Raw genomic sequence first — 17794 nt, forward strand, 5'->3', positions numbered from 1 at the left:
TGCAAATGTGTGCGACAGTGTCCGTGTTTTTGTGTCAAATAGAATATGTGCGTGTGTCTATATGTTTGCTTGTGCGCGTATAGTAAGTAAAAAAGCAACTAGATATATTACTAGGGTCAGGACAGCCCAGCTTCTGGTGTGACACATTTGAACCATCTGCTGATCTTCAGCATTGATCGGAAGTGACAGTGTGTCAAACAGCCGACGGGACATCCATACACCACACCTGGACTATAGTGAGGAGCTGAACTCTTGACAGAACCTCCTGCAGCCTCAGGCACTATGCCCTCACCCACCAGACACCATGTCCTTCATATATTTTGGACTGAACTACATTTGCCTGTACTGTATAGAGAATACTTTACATGAGGGCTCTGTCATAGTGTGCTCTATGGTATATTTAACAGATCTACCCAACAATACACAAAACAGACAAGCGCATATTTGTGTATGTTGTGTGTGTATGTTTATCTTCTATTTGACAGGAGATTATTCACAGTGCCATCTTGCCCTCAGTGATGAGTAATAGTGTGATGATGGCATTCGACTGGGTCACTGGACAGCCATGAATCACACTCTGTGAGCGTGTGTGTATTTGTTTCTGTGTTTCTGTCTGTGAATGTTGTGTAAGTGTAGGTTTGTGTGTGTGTCTGTGTGTGTACTCTATGCACCCATCTAATCACATCAGTCACAGAGATATGGCCATGGAGTGATATGAGATATTATCTTCTCTGTACTGTAGGGAGGGGTTGGTTGTGCGTGTCACTGTCAGCAATGATAGAGAAAAGGTATTGGTGTGTGTGTGTATTTGTGTGAGTGACAGAGATAGTGTTCATGTGGTTCATGTGTTTATCTTAGCATTTTTAAGGTGTTTGTTATGTTTTATTAAGCCAAAATGAGAGTGGGAGACGCCTAAAAAGAGAGAGAGCAGTAAGAATGGAAACAGGGAGAGAGAATGATAGAGAGACGTAGTGCACAAGCCTCTTTAACGAACATTACCATGGCAACAGGTAAAGGCTAGAAACACAAGTGAAGTGGTGGAGTAATTTAAAATGAAAAGCATGTCCCTCCGTGTGTGTGGCTTGTTGTTTGTAGCTTCATAGCTTGTGATTGCATATAGTGACAGGAATACTATAACTTGACTTGGCCCGTAATATGTTGTACAGTTTTCAAAGGACCCGCAATGTTTCTCGTTGTTATGATCAGTGACCTATGCACTTTTGTAAAACTCTCTCTTGGAAGTCGCTTTGGATAAAAGCGTCTGCTAAATGCATAAATGTAAATGACGTTCATATTCATATTGTATTTGTGTGTGTGCTTTGAACCTAAAATGAAATGGTCTTATCTGCATGGTACAGTACGGTATGTGTAGGCTTCATCATTGAAGTAGCCAACTGAACATGTTGTCACTATTCCACAAAGGCCTGTTCTCAGCCTAGTTCTGGGTGTATGGGCTTAGCAGACCTCCTGAAGGCCAATTCTGGGGTTTGGGACAGGACACACACGAGACTAAAAACAAGATGCTTGAATGCTTAAACAACTGTGTGTGCTTATTTGGCTCAACTCTCTTTGTGTAGAGGCCAAAACACACACACACAAACAGTCCCTACGGTGTTGAAGGGCCCTTTGTGAGTTTACAGTATATAACCGTGATTGATTATGCATTAGGAGACCATGTCAAGCCTCTAGCTATTCATATAAAGATATTCCTGTAGACAATATATTCCTGTCGTCTCACATGAAGTCATGTAGTACATGCCACACATTAAGGTCATTGCTTCCTTACCTTACTAATGCCTTTTAGATCTTAATGTCAGTGCCTTACTTTGTGTGTAGCAGTGCACATGCTCTGGAGTTCCCAACGTGAACGTATAACTATTTAAATGGTCTCTTCTTCTCTTGCAGAATGAGAAGCCTCTCGGCCATTCAGCAAGCAGGTCCAGCAATATCTCAAAGGTAAGCAGAACTGGGAAAATGGGAAATCCAATATGACACCATACAGACCTCCATTTTCTTCTCCCCATCTTTCTCCTTCCCACTCGCTCATGTTTTCCCATCTGTTTCTTCCTCCCTCTCTGTCTCTTTCCGTCTCTCTCTGTCCTTTCTCCTGCCTGTTCTGTATCCGTGGCTCTTAGAGACAGATTTCATGTTCTCCCGAGCACCTGTGAGCTTCTTAGCGGATAAACTTTTTACTTGCGCTAATAGATGTCACGGTCATCTCGTCAGCACAGTAACACTGGTGGCCATGTTGGTTGAAGCTGTTACTGCTAGGTCTTTCAGCATCAGTCATGGTGTCTTTACAGCCTGGTAGCAAAGACATAAATTAAACACGGAGGGTGGCTTGTGCTAACAGTACTTTCCAGACTTCAGTTCACACAGAATGTGAAGTGTGACTGACTGAGTATTATAGATTTGATAATTCAGTGCCATGACCATAATTCTAGATGCTGTAAATAGGAAACATATTATTTGTTATTCTGATTGTATTGACTTTGAGCTGCCTAGGCAGCAGTATCTCACGCACAATAGCACACCAAAGGGTAATGGAGCAATCAGGTGTGTTTATGAACATGACTTGCAAGTGTGGCGGCCGGCTCTTTGTATTCATCACGTTTCTGGAAGAGAGGTAGTGTCCTATCATCCCTCAAGCTCATTCAGCCAGGACAGGATGGGTTACAGACACACTTGTTATCCATTTAGTCCCAGCCTCCGTGCTCGCCTTCCAGTGGTGACACACAAACTCCCATACTCCCACAAGCATATCACACACAGTGTTTGTGGAGTTGTCAGCAGTACATTGGCAACAATAAAGACCTTAAAAATTACATATTTACTGCAGCTTGTCACTAAGAGACATGTAGAGAACACACAGTACATCTCAGTTTTGGGTATAAATAGCCTATTTCACAGCAAGGCCAGAGAAAAGGTATTGGTCTCTCTTTTCTACTTCCTGGAACAAAACAAAGAGCAGATTATTTAACACAACAAAGCCTGTGCAGTCAGCCTCTCTCATCACCCATCAGCTTCAGAACATTAAGTACACATACTCACACTGCAAGGACTCATATGTTCAACTCATATGTAGATACAGCTCAGAAATATGGATAGGATTAAATTGTGCATGCGGTTATACCGGGGAGAACGGAAATGTGGGATAATTATGTTTTTTTTTTGTAGGATAAAAGTTTTTTTTGTGCTCTATCTGCAACGTTCTAAAAGGGTTCTTGGTTTGGCAGCGCTTATGTTACCACTAGGTCATGGGGCTTAGCTCAGACGTGGCTGTGGCAGCTCCTCGCTTTAGCGGCCGCGGTGTTGCCTCCCTCACCGATTTGGGAGGTATTAAAGTATTACATCTCTTATAAACCCACAGTAGTGAACAGTGACCCCAGGGCTCTCAAGTTTTGAAGACAGGCAAGAGTGACATTCCCCCCCATACCCCCCCCCCCACCACCACCACCAGGGGGTCAAAATTTATTAAATAATTAATTAATTGCTTTTTACCTGACATCTTTAAAAGGCAGCAATGATTAATGCATCCATGGCCACAATATAATTATAAAATATGACATTATTTTAAAAGTGACCTATAACATCGACTATGCAAAACACAACATTATTACGCGTATTTGGAAAGAAATGTTTATAATGTGACAATATGTCAGTCATCGTGTGATAACGAAAATATGACTAGGCCTATTTGATGTATCAGACGAAATATTGCAAGCTCCGTCAAATGTATCAGGCCTATGTTCGTCCCGCACTGGGTTCGAACCTGCCACCTCTGACATTCCAAGCGCCACCACTACCAACTACGCCAACGTAAAGCTAGCTAATCGTCGAAGCGGGTGGCCTTTTACATATCTGAGGAGTGAATTTCACCGATACACACCGGCTACATCTATGAACTACTTGTTCTGAGCAGGTGTTGTCAGTGAACAGGCTGTAAAACTGTTGGTTAAGACACTCATGAAAAACTGATGCTAATTATCTGGGAAACATTTTCTAACAGCAGTCAAGTTGTCATTGTTTGTGTCAAACAAGTTGTGAATTTGTTGTAACATTAAAACAGGATATCATGACTGTGCTCAAAGTGATGCTCGAGCTCCAGTGGTTTGCTCTGTATAGGCCGTAAGGTGAACCCTGTTATTGTTTCAACCCGCTCCACAGTCTGGCATCTACACAATCTTTAGCTCATAAAAAAGAACGAGTCATGCTAAGCTACCAAAAAAGTTTGTCGCTGAAATTCCAGTCGATTGTCGATGCGTCTATGTTTTATGCAGAACTAGTTTCTTCATTGCGCAATAGGATTTTGGTGGCACGGTTCGACACGTGATCCTTCTACACCAATAAGGTAGCTGCTTTTTGTCAACATGGCTGGATATGGTTGTCAAATAGAGGATGGGACCTTGCACGTTAGTGTTTCCTATGTTTATTTTGCCGCCACGACTACATTTCTGAAGCCATTGGAATCAGAAATCGGGAGACAGGTGGCTGAGCTCTTAGAGAATTGGGCTAGTAACCAGAAGGTCGCTGGTTCGATTCCCGGCCATGCGACATGACGTTGTGTCCTTGGGCAAGGCACTTCACCCTACTTGCCTCGGGGGAATGTCCCTGTACTTAATGTAAGTCGCTCTGGATAAAGCTTCTGCTAAATGACTAAATGTAAATGTAAATAGGGCTGTACAAAATTTTAGGACGACTATGTGACTGTTAGAGTGCATGTCGGAGAATAGCATGGATACGCGCTTCACACCGCAGTTGAGATTGTGCGTCTTTGAGAAGTCGTATAGCAAACTTGTCAGTTAATTTAAGCCTGTTATTGTATTAGTCTATATTCTTGCTAATTTAAATCAAGTTAACTGGTGATCTGTATTATTCCCCTGCTAGCTAAATTGCACATATCTGTTGATTCGATAGCGATTGCTGCCTTTGCTTACGTTTGTATTTTCGGTGCATTACTATGCAGAAGTAGGCTAGTTTTAATTAATAAATAGTGGGTTTATTGTTATTATTTGCTACAGATTGCTTAGCCTATGAAGCTCAAATGAAGCAGACAGTGTACATGCGTTCGAGTACCTTAATCGATAGGCTACTGACCAACGTCAATTATTAATACGTCAATTAATAATTGGCAGCATTTATGCCATTTAGAACATACTTTATGAGTGGAAGGTCTCTAAGTAGCCTAACCTTATTGCTTTAGGGGAAATAGTACGAAAATATGTGCAATATTACATTAGTTATTAAACTAGGCTATTACATTAACCTGGGGCGGGGGGGGGGGGGAGACAGACTTATAGTTGTTGTAACATTCATTCGAATTCATTCTTCCACAAATGAAAACACTGATCAACCATAAAAACAATCGTAATGAAGAATATGAAATATGATATAGGATATACAACTGTACAAAACAGAATAATAAGAAACTAGTTCTGCATAAAACATAGACGCAACGATAATCGACTGGAATTTCAGCAACAAACTTTTTTTTGGTAGCTTAGCACGAATAGTTCTTTTTTATGAGCTAAAGATTGTGTAGATGCCAGACTGTGGAGCAGGAATCATTTTCTAAAAGACTTTTCGTGGTTCACCTTGCAGCCTAGTAGGTGAACGAAACCTTTGGAATACGTTGTAGCAGAATCACGTGAAAAATTACAGGATATGCTTTTTTTCCATTGGTTGTTGCATTAAATCTCACCCACATACAATGGTGCTATTTTCCGATTGGCTATTGTAGAGACCCTTTCTTTTTTTTATTGGCTGATAAGTGGCAGGCTCGACTAAGAACTCCAGGGGAGACGCGCTTAATTCCTGCCGGTTCCATAGTGAGAGTGGCGCGGCCAGAGGAATTTTGGTTGGGTGCTGCGGCATATTAAATATATTATAAATATTTTTTTTCTGCGTGAGAAATACAATGTGTGGCGGGAGGGCGTGACAAAAGACCGAAATGAGTGACTGTCACGCTCAATGCGTGACACTTGAGAGCCCTGTGATCCATAGCTCAGCGAACCGGCCCTTGGTCGACCGGCCCTTGGTCGACCGGAACAGATGCAGGTGCTGCTGTGATGTCAGGAACTTTCAGTTTAGTGCCTAACAGGTCCTTTCGTAACACTGGTGATGTTTTCTGATTGCCATTTCACTGTATACCTTGAGACAACTATCATCTCAGTATGCCTGTGCCTCGTCCATTAAACGGGACAAGTTATCCCGTGTTATCAGCGTGCGAAATCCGAAATTGCTGAAATGTGTGAGACTTGAGAGCCCTGTAAGAGTCATGCATAAATTACGGCGAAAGTGGTTTAGCTGGATTTAAAGATCCGGTGTTCTACTTGGTGTGGAGACGACTCCTGCTGCAGACACACGTGCACCACGAACGAGCAGACGGAGAGACATGATATAAGATTAGCCTTTAGCGCAGGAGTGATGGGGTAATCAGTGCCTCCTCGGGATCTGCGGCTCCGCAACTGCTGTTAGCAAAGCCCCGTAATTACGGCCACAACGCCAAAGTATTAGTTTTCTGACAACATTGTCTGTCCTATTTGACTTCATGAGCATCTGAGGCTCTCATAAGCAAATACAGCATATTGGGTGTCGCATTTCTTGTCCTTGATAAAGACTTTGATTGAAACCTGGCCAACTGCATTCGATCGGACCACTTAGACTCCCATTCAGTGACACTGTAGGCTACTGCATTCATGGTAGACTAGGGTTGACGGACCCCTTCATATCCTCGTCTTCCATGTGGTATATTAGAGCTGTCAGTCTTGTACTGTTGGGATTACTTAAATCCAAATATCAAGGAAAGATCTAACTCATGAGAAAAAAAATTCTCTACCAAAAAACTGAGAGAAAAAGGATAAAAATAGAGAGAGAGGGAGAACAAAAGAGTTAGGCCTATGAGAGTTAAAAAAGAGAGCTAAATGAAAGCCTTCATATTAATAAGGATGTGCTGGAGGAAATAGGTGTATAATTCCGGGAAACATTAACAAGACTGCCTGCCCTGACCTTGGATTTGGTCAGTATATTGTTTATTATCTGGAGGCTGGTGAGCTAGGCATATGCAAGCCTACTACTCATTTTTTCATATCTCACCCCCATCCTGCTCTGACTCGCCAAATTGTTTGCTACATATATCTATCTGGGAAGGTGTCTTTTAGAAAATATTTGGAAAACGGCAGGTACTTAAAAAATATATGTGGCAGGTGATTAGATGAACCATCTGCAGATTGTCCAAACCACTGTGGTTCAGGCACAAATGAATAATTTGAAGCTTGGCAAGATGGATTATTGTGTAGTTGTGATCTCGCAAATCCGACTGTTTTGGAAGATTACCCCCATTCCACTGCCCAGTGCCGGTCCTAGCACATTTGGTGCCCTAGGCAAGGTTTACCGACACCAATAACTTGTAAATGATAAAAGGGAGGACAGAAGGAGGAGTCAGATGATATTATAAATCATTACTTACTCACCATAGTAACAGCCTTTGTTAGTGTCCTGCACATCATCTCCTATTGTGTGTTATCTCAAGTCTGTCTTTATGGATTACAAAGTAAACGTTTAACTGATAAGGTTAAAAAGGCAATACATACTTTACAGGACTTGACTGCACAGACTGCATGTGCTTTCATTTCAAATTGCACACAAATTTACAATTGACTTTTTATTTGAATGCCTCCGTAAAGAGGGATCGAAGTATTCAGCAAACGCAAGCTAATATTTTGAGTGTATCTTGTTTAAGGATTTTCTATTTAGTTTGAAGTGATTTATCTAACTAGATCACACAAAGCTTTTTGCCTGTATGTTTGCCTGTACACAAAATATTCTAGTTATACATAAATATTCGTCTTCACACTCCCACACTGGAAAGGTTTGAAATTAATGTCAGTCCTCTTCAGCTTGTGTTTGTAGTCTACCCTGTCCCGACCTTGAAAACAAGCAGTCTCAAACATGAACTCAAAGATTTAAGATGTGTGCATGCATGTGTTTAACTAGGTCAATCATCTTTTTCCAACCTTCACAGTGTAAGAGAGAGAGAAAGAGAGAGACAGACAGGGAGTGTTGGGCGGACATTGAATTATCTATTGATCCCCCGAAAGCCCTGAGGTATAAATTCTCCCATAGTTACAGATTAAATCAATAGGTAATTAGTCTCCAACATAAATGACGGGCTAGATAGGCTCAACCCCAGTATCCTGACAATACCCTATTTTGGAGGAGGCGGCTGCTTCTTCTACATCTTCCCAAACACATCTCCTCCTTCGTTCCTCAACCATTACCACCAAGTATTTGAAGAGTTCCACACCCAGGCACAGAGCAGGTCCTTTGCATGCTAAGCCAGGTTGACAGGCAGGATTGGTGTCCTTGCCGTTTCTCTCGTTTTTAGTCTGGTTTGTATCTAGTTTGCGTAGCATTCAAAATGTTTCTGGTATATTTGTTTGGATTTCATTTCTGGAAGCTCAACCCCTGTCCAATGCAGGTTCCATCTGGCATGGTCTGGCTCCACATAATGCTGTGTGTGTATGTGTGTGTGTTCTGTCTGGACTCTGCAGACATGACACACCCACACAGATTTTTGCATAAATCACAAATTGTATTTGTGTTTCCCAAAAGAAACACACCTGTTTAGTTTACAGGACCAAGATATGGAGAAACATGCAACACAGATTAAACCCTAAAGATGAAGAAGGATATGCATGTTTATCTATGGAGATTAAGACCAAAAAGAGGTTGTGTGTGACTGTGTGTGGTCTCTCTTAGGCCGGGAGCCCCACATCTGTGAACGCCCCCTGCAGCTTCTCAAGGACATCTGTCACCCCCTCCAACCAGGACATCTGCAGGTAAACATCATTCTTCCTTCTGCCCTGTTTCCCAATCCACCTTTCCTCCCAGTATGGCCTGCAGAACATCTCCCACCAGAACACTCAAGACCAGGGACAAATACACTGTAATCTGGGAATTGGAAAAGGCTGTATAGAACTGAATCAGTGGAGAGGACATCTGTACATATTACATAAAAAATGTTTGGTTATATATTTGGACCATTAAACAAAAACAAAAAAAGGCTGCGAGATAACGACAAGTCATTTCATGAAGACATTTCATTCAGAAAAGGGTATACTGCTGTGTGTGGATGAACAGCTATAATTAGACCCCAGGGTTCTCCTCAGCCCCTGCCGACTACCCTCTCCCTCTGCTATGTTTTTGTTTATGCTGTCTTCAAATGCATGCTCTCCTCTTGTTTCATAATTGTTCTTCTTTCTTCTTGTGTCAACTCCCCTTCCTGCTATACTCCTGTTCCCTCGATCATCTGCTGTCTATCTCACCTGACATACACATGCATACACCTATGTGCACACATGCCTGCAAACACCCCTCCAACACATGCAGTCATAGCGCCACAGACCAGGACATGGAATCCCAGAAACCTTTGCACACAGCTGTGGTGCTATTGAACTCAAATGGCAAAACATCTCAGGGTTCTGTGGGTGTGTCCATCACCACCCTCAGTCTGGACGCACCCCCTGCTCCCAAGGTCTCTAAACCCAGGGGCGGAGTCTCTTTTGGGGCCGACTGGCTCTCTTTGCTCCGCCCCTCGGCGGTGAACATGGGGTCCAATGGGACTTTGAAGTTCTCCCGCTCTCTCAATGACGTGGGCCAGCGCATGGACAGCCTGTGTAGCGGCCTGCACTTTATAGACCGCACCTGCTCCGAGGGAGAGCTGGAGGTGAAGCCCGACCCAGTCCAGACCGCCAACACGGACCGCCGCACGCACACGCTCAACAGCAAGCCCAGCCAGGCCCCCACACAGCACACTGCACACAACCACCGCCACCTCGTCCCTTCCTTCACCAACAACTACAAATACATGGGAGGTCTCTCCCCTGACTACTGCTCCCCCCAACCTACCCCTGGAATCCCCCCTCCTCCTCCTCCTCCCCCTCCCAGCACCCACCTTCACCCTCCCAGCTCCAATCTGCTCCGTCTTTTCCTACCCTTTTCTCGCTCCTCCACCTCTGCCAGCCTGCAGTGCTCGGAGCTGGGCAGCTACGCCTCTCGCCTACACATCACCAAGTCCTCCAGCGCCTTCCTGGGAGGCAGCGAACTGGGGGTTGGAGTTGAAGACCTCATGGGGGATGACGAGGTGTTTGAGATGGAGCAGGAAAGAACCAGCCAGACCCCGCTGGAAAGGCCTGGGACAGGCCTAGGAACTGGAGGCAGGGTAGCGAGTGTGCATGCTCCCCTTTGCTTTATGGATGAAGACAGTGATCTGGACCCGTGCTCATCTCATGTCTCAGAAAAAAATGGGCCCCTCTCACCCTACTCTCTGTCCGGGGACTGCTGCAGGTGGGTGATTGTTTGGTCAGTACACCAACCCCTGTGCCCTGAAGTTGTAGAATCCGTCCAATGAACCCCTGAGTAAATTTAACTGACCAGTATAGTCCTATAGGGAACATTTTTGCTGGATTTACCCTCTCCTGTTCCGAAACGTGATAGGACCCTCTTTCCTTAACGTTGATAGTTCAGTCCTGTGGAATGTCCCCCACCCACCTGAATCAACCACCTCCATCTCAGCTGTCTGGAGACTGGAGCTTCACTACAAAGGAGCTACACACACACCACACAAATACACACTCACACAGTGTCTGCTCTCATGTTGTTCCTTAACCCAAACAGTCCTGTGTCCTATCCTACCTCCATCTACTGCAATAGAATGCAAATTAAATCATATCACGTCTATGGTATTTTGTCTGTGCCCTTTTTGTGTGTTTTCCCAATGTAGTGCATGGAATGTCTCCTTTCGGATCCATCTGTTGTTGACTATAATACCTGGGATTTAGAGAGGTCGAGAGAACTGGCTTTTCAAGCTCAGGGTAGAACTGCGTGGAACACTGTAGAAGAGCTTCATTTCGTGTTGGAGTCTATGTTGGAATTCCTCTATTTCTATCAGGCTTACAGGAGGAAGGAAGACAGCCGAGCAAGAAAGTTACAATGAAGAAGGGAGGTAGAAAGAAAGGAGGGAGAAAAAAAGGATCTGTGAGTTGAAACTTCCTATGAAGGCGGGACAGAAAAATGCTCTATGGTGCCATGCAGTCATAATGAAGGCATTGCAAATTCCTTGCATAATTTTAAGATGGCTTGCCCGTATTTTTATGTAAATGCAGACTTTCTTACATACTTGTGTTAGTATTAATTGGGCTGTGTACTCTCTGCATTATTCGGTTCCCAAAGCAGCTGAAGTCTGTCTGCCTTCCTTCCACATCTGCCTGTTAGACAGAGACAATCTGGCAAGTCCATTTTTAAGGGAATGAGAGGTATATGTAATGATCTGCTGTGGTTTGATGGCTTGAATAACCACCATGGAAGGAGCCATTATCCTACAGGACTCTACCTAGTCCTGTGAGGGTTACTCTTAGGGAATAGAACTCCCAGAGTGCCCATCAACTTACCAGATCACATAAAGCCAGTCATTAGGACTCTCTCTCTCATGCCCAACCTACTAGGGGTTTACTCTTATCTAACTATAATTCCAAGAATCTCTCTGTCTGTCTGTCAGTTTGTGTGTGTCTATGGCTCGATTATCTCATGAACTGGGCACTGTATGCATTTGAAAGTCTTTCTCAGAACTCAAGGACATGCAGTGGGATGTTGTGAAAAGTAGGCCTACAAAGTTGCATGTGTTGCATCACGGGCACTTAATTGAGTGGAAAACCTCAGACGCTGAACTCCCCTTTTCACAAATATGCTGCCTGAACCAGTTGTCAATCAATTTTAAATTCAGCGAATCATTTCACAGTATTATAAGGGGGGAGGTACACAGACAACTCGCTCCATCTAGTCCTATTGTACACGGATTTGATTTTCATTGATTTGCTAGGCGTTATCGAATGAGGACTTACTTGCTGGACAATATTTGAATTGGCAATTCAAAGATAAGTTTTTGAGACTGTCACCTAGAAGCTAATTACAGCGCAGATACAGCCAGATAAGCAGTGCTGAATGATAATTCTGGCACAATAGTTTGAAAGAGCTTCTTTCAAAGGGTTTTCTTCATGGATTAAATTATGACGAGCTAACAGCAAGACAATATGAATTGGATACTTTATTTTCAGTATAGATCAGTGAATTTTGTTATGTTAATGAATTAACGCGTTAACTGATAGTCCATATTGATGCTCAGTAATATCGGTAATCAAACTGTGAAATGGTTTTACCTATGCACACAGACTCCAATTAAGTTAACAGAGAATCAACTCGCCAAAATCTTAATCACCAGCTGCACCATTGACACTGCACTAGTTTATTTAATTTAAGGTTAACTAGAGAGAGGGAAACGTGAGCTGGGAAATAACAGAGGTCAGGGATCAGTAGGCAGATTATCGGCTTCAAATGGCCTCTTAAGGACAGATCACGCACACACACACGCTGACATTCCTGTGTTTTAGGCTGGAGTCATGTGGCCTGAAGCGTGAGTCTAGGGTCAAGGCTGATGTGTGCATGTGCGTATGTGTGAGTGAATATGTTCATTATTTTGTATTTCTTTTTTAATATGATTATTCCGTAATCATATCTGTTTGGCACTAGCTATTGGAGAGACAAGGAGAAGAGAGGAGAGAGGTTGGGTGGGATGATAAATAAAAGACAAAGAGAAAAGAAAAAAAAGACTGCCAGTGGTGTTACTAATTGGATTGTGTCTGTGTGATCTGGGTGATTCAGGGAGTAGGATGAGATTAAGATGTTCTGACTGAAAACAGGATAAGAGGAGAGAACTAAACACATCTGATGGACCTGCTGTCATCACCTGCCTTCTCCCCTCTTCAACCTACCGTAATTTAGATCACAATCCTTAAGCGAACTCAAGATGAACAGATAAGTTCTGTAAACTTCTGGTATTTACCAGGACCAGCTCTGAAAGATGAGAGAGAGAAGAATGCATGGAGAAAACTGAGAGAGAGTGGCTGATAGAGTGGATAAAAGAATAGGAAGATATGTTAAGTGTAACTACAGTTATGTAAAGACACTCAGAAAAACTGAAGGATTGGGAGTGAAGTGCACTTTTTGTGTCTGTCATCCCTTCATCTTCAATTTCTGCTTTTACATTGTAATTTAATTTTGTATTTCCTGTTGGCATTTTCTTGCTGCACCCTTGCAGTCTTACAATAGACAGCTCAGTATCGTGTGTACTGGCCGTGGAAGCAGTTGAAATTAAATCAAATGTTCCTTCAGTATACATTTATGTTTTCAGCAGTGTACAAAACAAGTGTCTAGACACAAATCAATTTGTCTTATTCTTCACAGCGAGGTCATCAATATTTTTGCCGTGGGTGCAGTGTACAGTCTTGGGTCCATTATTGTATTTGTTCTGACATGTCATCTTTCCATTTTACTGTCCCAAGGATCTAGTTGAATGTGGAGAGTCTGAATCTCTGTCCATCTAAGAGAAGAACCTCATGCAGGGATGTTAACTGTCCCACCCTCTCTCCCTCTGTTAGATTGTGATGTGCATTCATTATGTTACTTGCTGTGTTGTGTTTCTTGAATAAAGAGTATAGGAAAAATAATATCCCAAATAATATTATTTTGTGGCCTTGGTGCCTATCATAAGGTCCCTTCTCCCTGCTACACTCATACACTCTACCTTCATTATCTGAACTGCTCTTTCTCTAAGTTCACAGATATAATATACACAAAATATACATATTCATGTCTATATTGTGTATTATATATAATATAACATGCATAAATTAATAAAAACATATAAACATGCCAGATTCCACACCTGCCACCCTCCAATGCTTTCATTTTCCTTTGTTCACCCTGCCTATAAATCTTTTAATGCTTTGGCCGGATGAGTAGACTGGAAATAGTAATTATCCTGCTCGTTGACTCCTCCAACCTGAAATGTGTGTGTATCCGCACAACCTCCTCATCCGCTCCTCAACTTGGGACAGTCTGCATCCATATGTGCGACAACTGCATTTTTGTAGAATATCTTTCCAGTCTTTGTCCTTGAAACAATTTCACAAGGAAAAAAACATTCACATGTTTGTCCATTATCCAATTTAGGATAATGTTGCATATTTGAAATCCCTTCATGTGTATTCAAGGATAATTTATTTACATTTTATTCTATGATCTTGGCCTTGTCTCAAACTGTTATATCACTTGTAGAAAAGTTTATAGTTGAGGAGCACCTCTCTCTCTACCCTTCCTGTCTCTCTTCATCCCTCCATTCCTCCCTTTTCTCCATCCATACTAGCCTGCTTAACCGTTAGCCACAGTGGCTCTGCTGGAGAATTAGCTGCACATTATCCAGCAGCTCACTTTCATTCAACATAATCCCATGGGCTTTTAAAACCACTCGCTATTTGCAGCTTTCAAATCAGCCAGGTCTTTTTAGAGAGTCATCTGTTGTGGAGCTCAAAGGGTCTGGTAATAGGGAGCTCATTGTTCATTCACTTTGAATGAACCAGCCAGCCAGCAACCTACCAGCCAACCTGCCAGCCACCCTGAAAAAGATCACCACACTGGCATTGGAAATAAAAGTGGCATTTAAACTGGTCATGCCTCAGTGTGGCATCCTCTATTCTGTCTGACGTGTGTGTGTGTGTGTGTGTGTGTGTGGTCGCATGCCAAAACTTTACTGGTTGTTGTGCATTTTCCCTCAATCTATTTTTTCAAACGTCCCTATGGGTCTTATCTCACCCTAGTCACCTTCCCTGAACAGACACACACCCAAACCCTCACACATGCACACACTCTGGGCAGTCTCTTACACCTAATCACATCTACACAAATAGTGTAGACACACAATGTTCTCTCTCTCTCTTTCACACACACACCTTATCACACTATCACACCCCAACATTCCTCCAGAGTGGAGGTGACTAATAGGCCTTGGCCAGTCAGCAGCCTGTGGATGCCAGGCTATGACAGAGGGGGAAGGAGAGGAGACTATTTGACCCAAGATTAAATATCAGATTGATACCCTTTGGAGAATGGCCATTCTATACTGTATGTGCTCTGAAAAAGCCTGATTCAATATCAGCAGTGCGTATATACAGAATATCTTATCAGTATCTGAGTGGGTTTGTGTGCGTGTGTGTGTGCGTGTTCAAGTATGTATTAAAATTCCAATAGTATGAATTATTATTATTAACTTATTGGCCAGTTACCCAGACATGGATTAAGCCTATTCCAAAAGTTAGAAAAAGATTTAATGAAGATCTCCATTGAAAACGTTTTAAGTCTAGGACTAGGCTTAATCTATGTCTGGGAAAATGGGCCATTGTGTGGTAACATAACATGCTGTACCAATTCATCAGCCACATAAGAGTATGTCACCAAAACTCTGTATCGGATCTTCAACAACATCAGAGTGGACTCATGAATAGGATCGTCTTTTGATGACACAATGGTGTCATTGGTGGTTAAAATTGCATTGGTGTGATTTTGGAATTAGATTTGTTATTGTACATAGCCTTTGTGATGAGTACAGTGAGGAACTTCCTTTCCTCTTCTTTATGGTCACAGTTCAGGGAACAGGAACCTTTATTCAAACTTATCCCTGTTCTGTTTCTATTACTATCTCAAGCTGTCTGTTAGTGTCCAGTCCAGTAGTCATTGTGAGGTTTGGTCTGTTATCTGGGGTATGTGTCTGGATCTTATGTAGGGTGACCAGACGTCCTCTTTTACCCGGACATGTCCTCTTTTCGAGACCTAAAAAATTGGGATTTTGCCTTGTCGGATATTTGTTTTTCTCTGAGTCTTTCACAATTATTACACCCTTACAAGTTTTGGAAAGGGTATCTCCCTTATGTTCCACCTTCTTGCGCAAGCTCTGACTGTAGAGAGAACTGTCATTGGTCGACCGCCTTCTCAGTGTTGCAAGATGCGCGATAATTATCCTCCAAACACAATCCCTTTGGTACGATACTTCGCCATTTCTAATCTGGCAACACTGAGCACCTTGCCGCCTCCACAGTTCCATTGTTTACAACATCACATGACATCTGCAGCCATGCCAAACGTAAATGTCTTCATCCCTGTAGGATCTGCCACTGCGAGGGCGATGATGAGAGTCCTCTGATCACGCCGTGCCACTGCACGGGCAGCCTGCGCTTCGTCCACCAGGCCTGCCTGCAGCAGTGGATCAAGAGCTCAGACACACGCTGCTGCGAGCTCTGCAAGTACGAGTTCATCATGGAGACCAAGCTGAAGCCCCTGCGCAAGGTTAGACCCTGTTGTGTGTGCGCATGTTTGTTTAACTATTCATGTCAGGTTTCGAAGCCCCCCCAAGAATAATAAGACAAGGAGCATTTGTGTGGAGACATTTTCTTGGTCTTCGCAAGTTCAAGTGCTATTTCTAGGGGGTTTTAGAGATTTTAAGATTAAGATTAAAATTTCTGTTGGGGTTAGAATTAAGAATGAACCCAATCGTTTTAAGAGTTAAGGATATTTCTAGGGTTAGGAGCTAGGGTTAAGTTTAGGTTTCAGGTTAGGTTTAGGGTTTATGCCTCCACTCAAGATTAGCTACATAAAAGCCCTTAAATAAAGCTTTTCTGTTCATAGCTTGTGAACCCCCATTGAGCACACAGACACACCAAGTGATCCCAAAATCCTGATGTAGTATTTGGTCTGGTGTTTCACTTCCAAACTGACCCCCAGACAGTCTGGTTGTCAGGGGTGTGTGCAGTGTTAGGTGTGTGTTTTGCTGGTCTGTGTTTCTTTGTGGCCACTCTGCTGGAGTGCATCTATTATAAAGGCAGAACCAGACAGGGTGTCAGGTTAACAGACTGGCCAGTCTAGGACAACTGGTGGAGAGGGAGATCTATACCCACTGTCTGCCAGAGATGCAGTGGTGTAGTCCATGCCCCCCCCTTCTTCCAGTGCCAGCCTCTACCCATGTATCACTGCTCATTGGTCATACAGTTAGTGAAATCCTCGTGGACATGTGGCGTATATCAACCTGCGTGCTTTAAAGACTACCGCTGAGTGGATGAGCTGGCCAGGTTATTTCTCTCTCCCCTGACGTTCTCTTTCTCCTCCTCCATTTGTTACCTCCTCTTCCCCCTTCCAATATTTTCCTTGCTACAGTGCTACAGTAAATGCTAAATGATACATTGAATTTCAAGACTTGATTTAGTCTTGTTTAAGTGCATTAGACCTGGAAAGCCCTGAATGACTGCTTTCAGAAGTGTGAGACCAATGACAATTAGTAGACCAGCCATAGTTTCTGACCATGCTGACTGAATGCTCGCCCTCAAATATTTATGCCCCAATTCAGCAGTTGGAGGAGGTAGGTCAAGCCATTGCGGTGGTGGCAGGCCAGAGAGTTAATGGCCTGTTGCTCATCGGTGTTGTCGGTCTGACGTCCAGCCAATATAATATTGCTACAGTGGTTGGCCCCGCACCAGTGTGTGACTTCCACAGACTACAGCACTTTGTGTGGCTTCCCAGTGGATCCAAATGATGTATTTGAAAAGTCTATCTGACTACCTGTCTGTATGGATATCAACACTTTTTCTACTTCTTCCCCGCTCCTTCCTTCCTATTTCACCCACATTGCCCCTTCCCTTCTTTTTCTCTCTCCCTTTTTTTCTCTCTCTCTCTCCCCTTCAAACTCTCTCCCTTCCCTCTTCCCTCTGTCTCCATAAGTGGGAGAAGCTGCAGATGACGGCGAGCGAGAGGAGGAAGATCATGTGCTCGGTCACATTTCACATCATCGCCATCACCTGCGTGGTGTGGTCTCTCTATGTCCTCATTGACAGGACGGCAGAGGAGATCAAACTAG

At 43.2% G+C, this 17794-nt stretch overlaps 1 protein-coding gene across 4 annotated transcripts in view; it reads left to right on the top strand.

The window, feature by feature from the left end:
* The window catches only part of marchf8 (membrane-associated ring finger (C3HC4) 8), a 62237-nt gene that overhangs the window by 38172 nt on the left and 6271 nt on the right, over positions 1-17794 (top strand). For all 4 annotated transcript variants that reach the window (XM_067236190.1, XM_067236192.1, XM_067236191.1 and 1 more), the window contains 4 exons: positions 1906-1956; positions 8761-8840; positions 16053-16233; positions 17659-17794. In XM_067236190.1, the coding sequence (XP_067092291.1) occupies positions 1906-1956; positions 8761-8840; positions 16053-16233; positions 17659-17794 (448 nt within the window). The remainder of the gene's footprint in view (positions 1-1905; positions 1957-8760; positions 8841-16052; positions 16234-17658) is intronic.

This window comes from Osmerus mordax, chromosome 5, assembly GCF_038355195.1.
Source record: "Osmerus mordax isolate fOsmMor3 chromosome 5, fOsmMor3.pri, whole genome shotgun sequence".
Classification (NCBI taxonomy): domain Eukaryota; kingdom Metazoa; phylum Chordata; class Actinopteri; order Osmeriformes; family Osmeridae; genus Osmerus; species Osmerus mordax.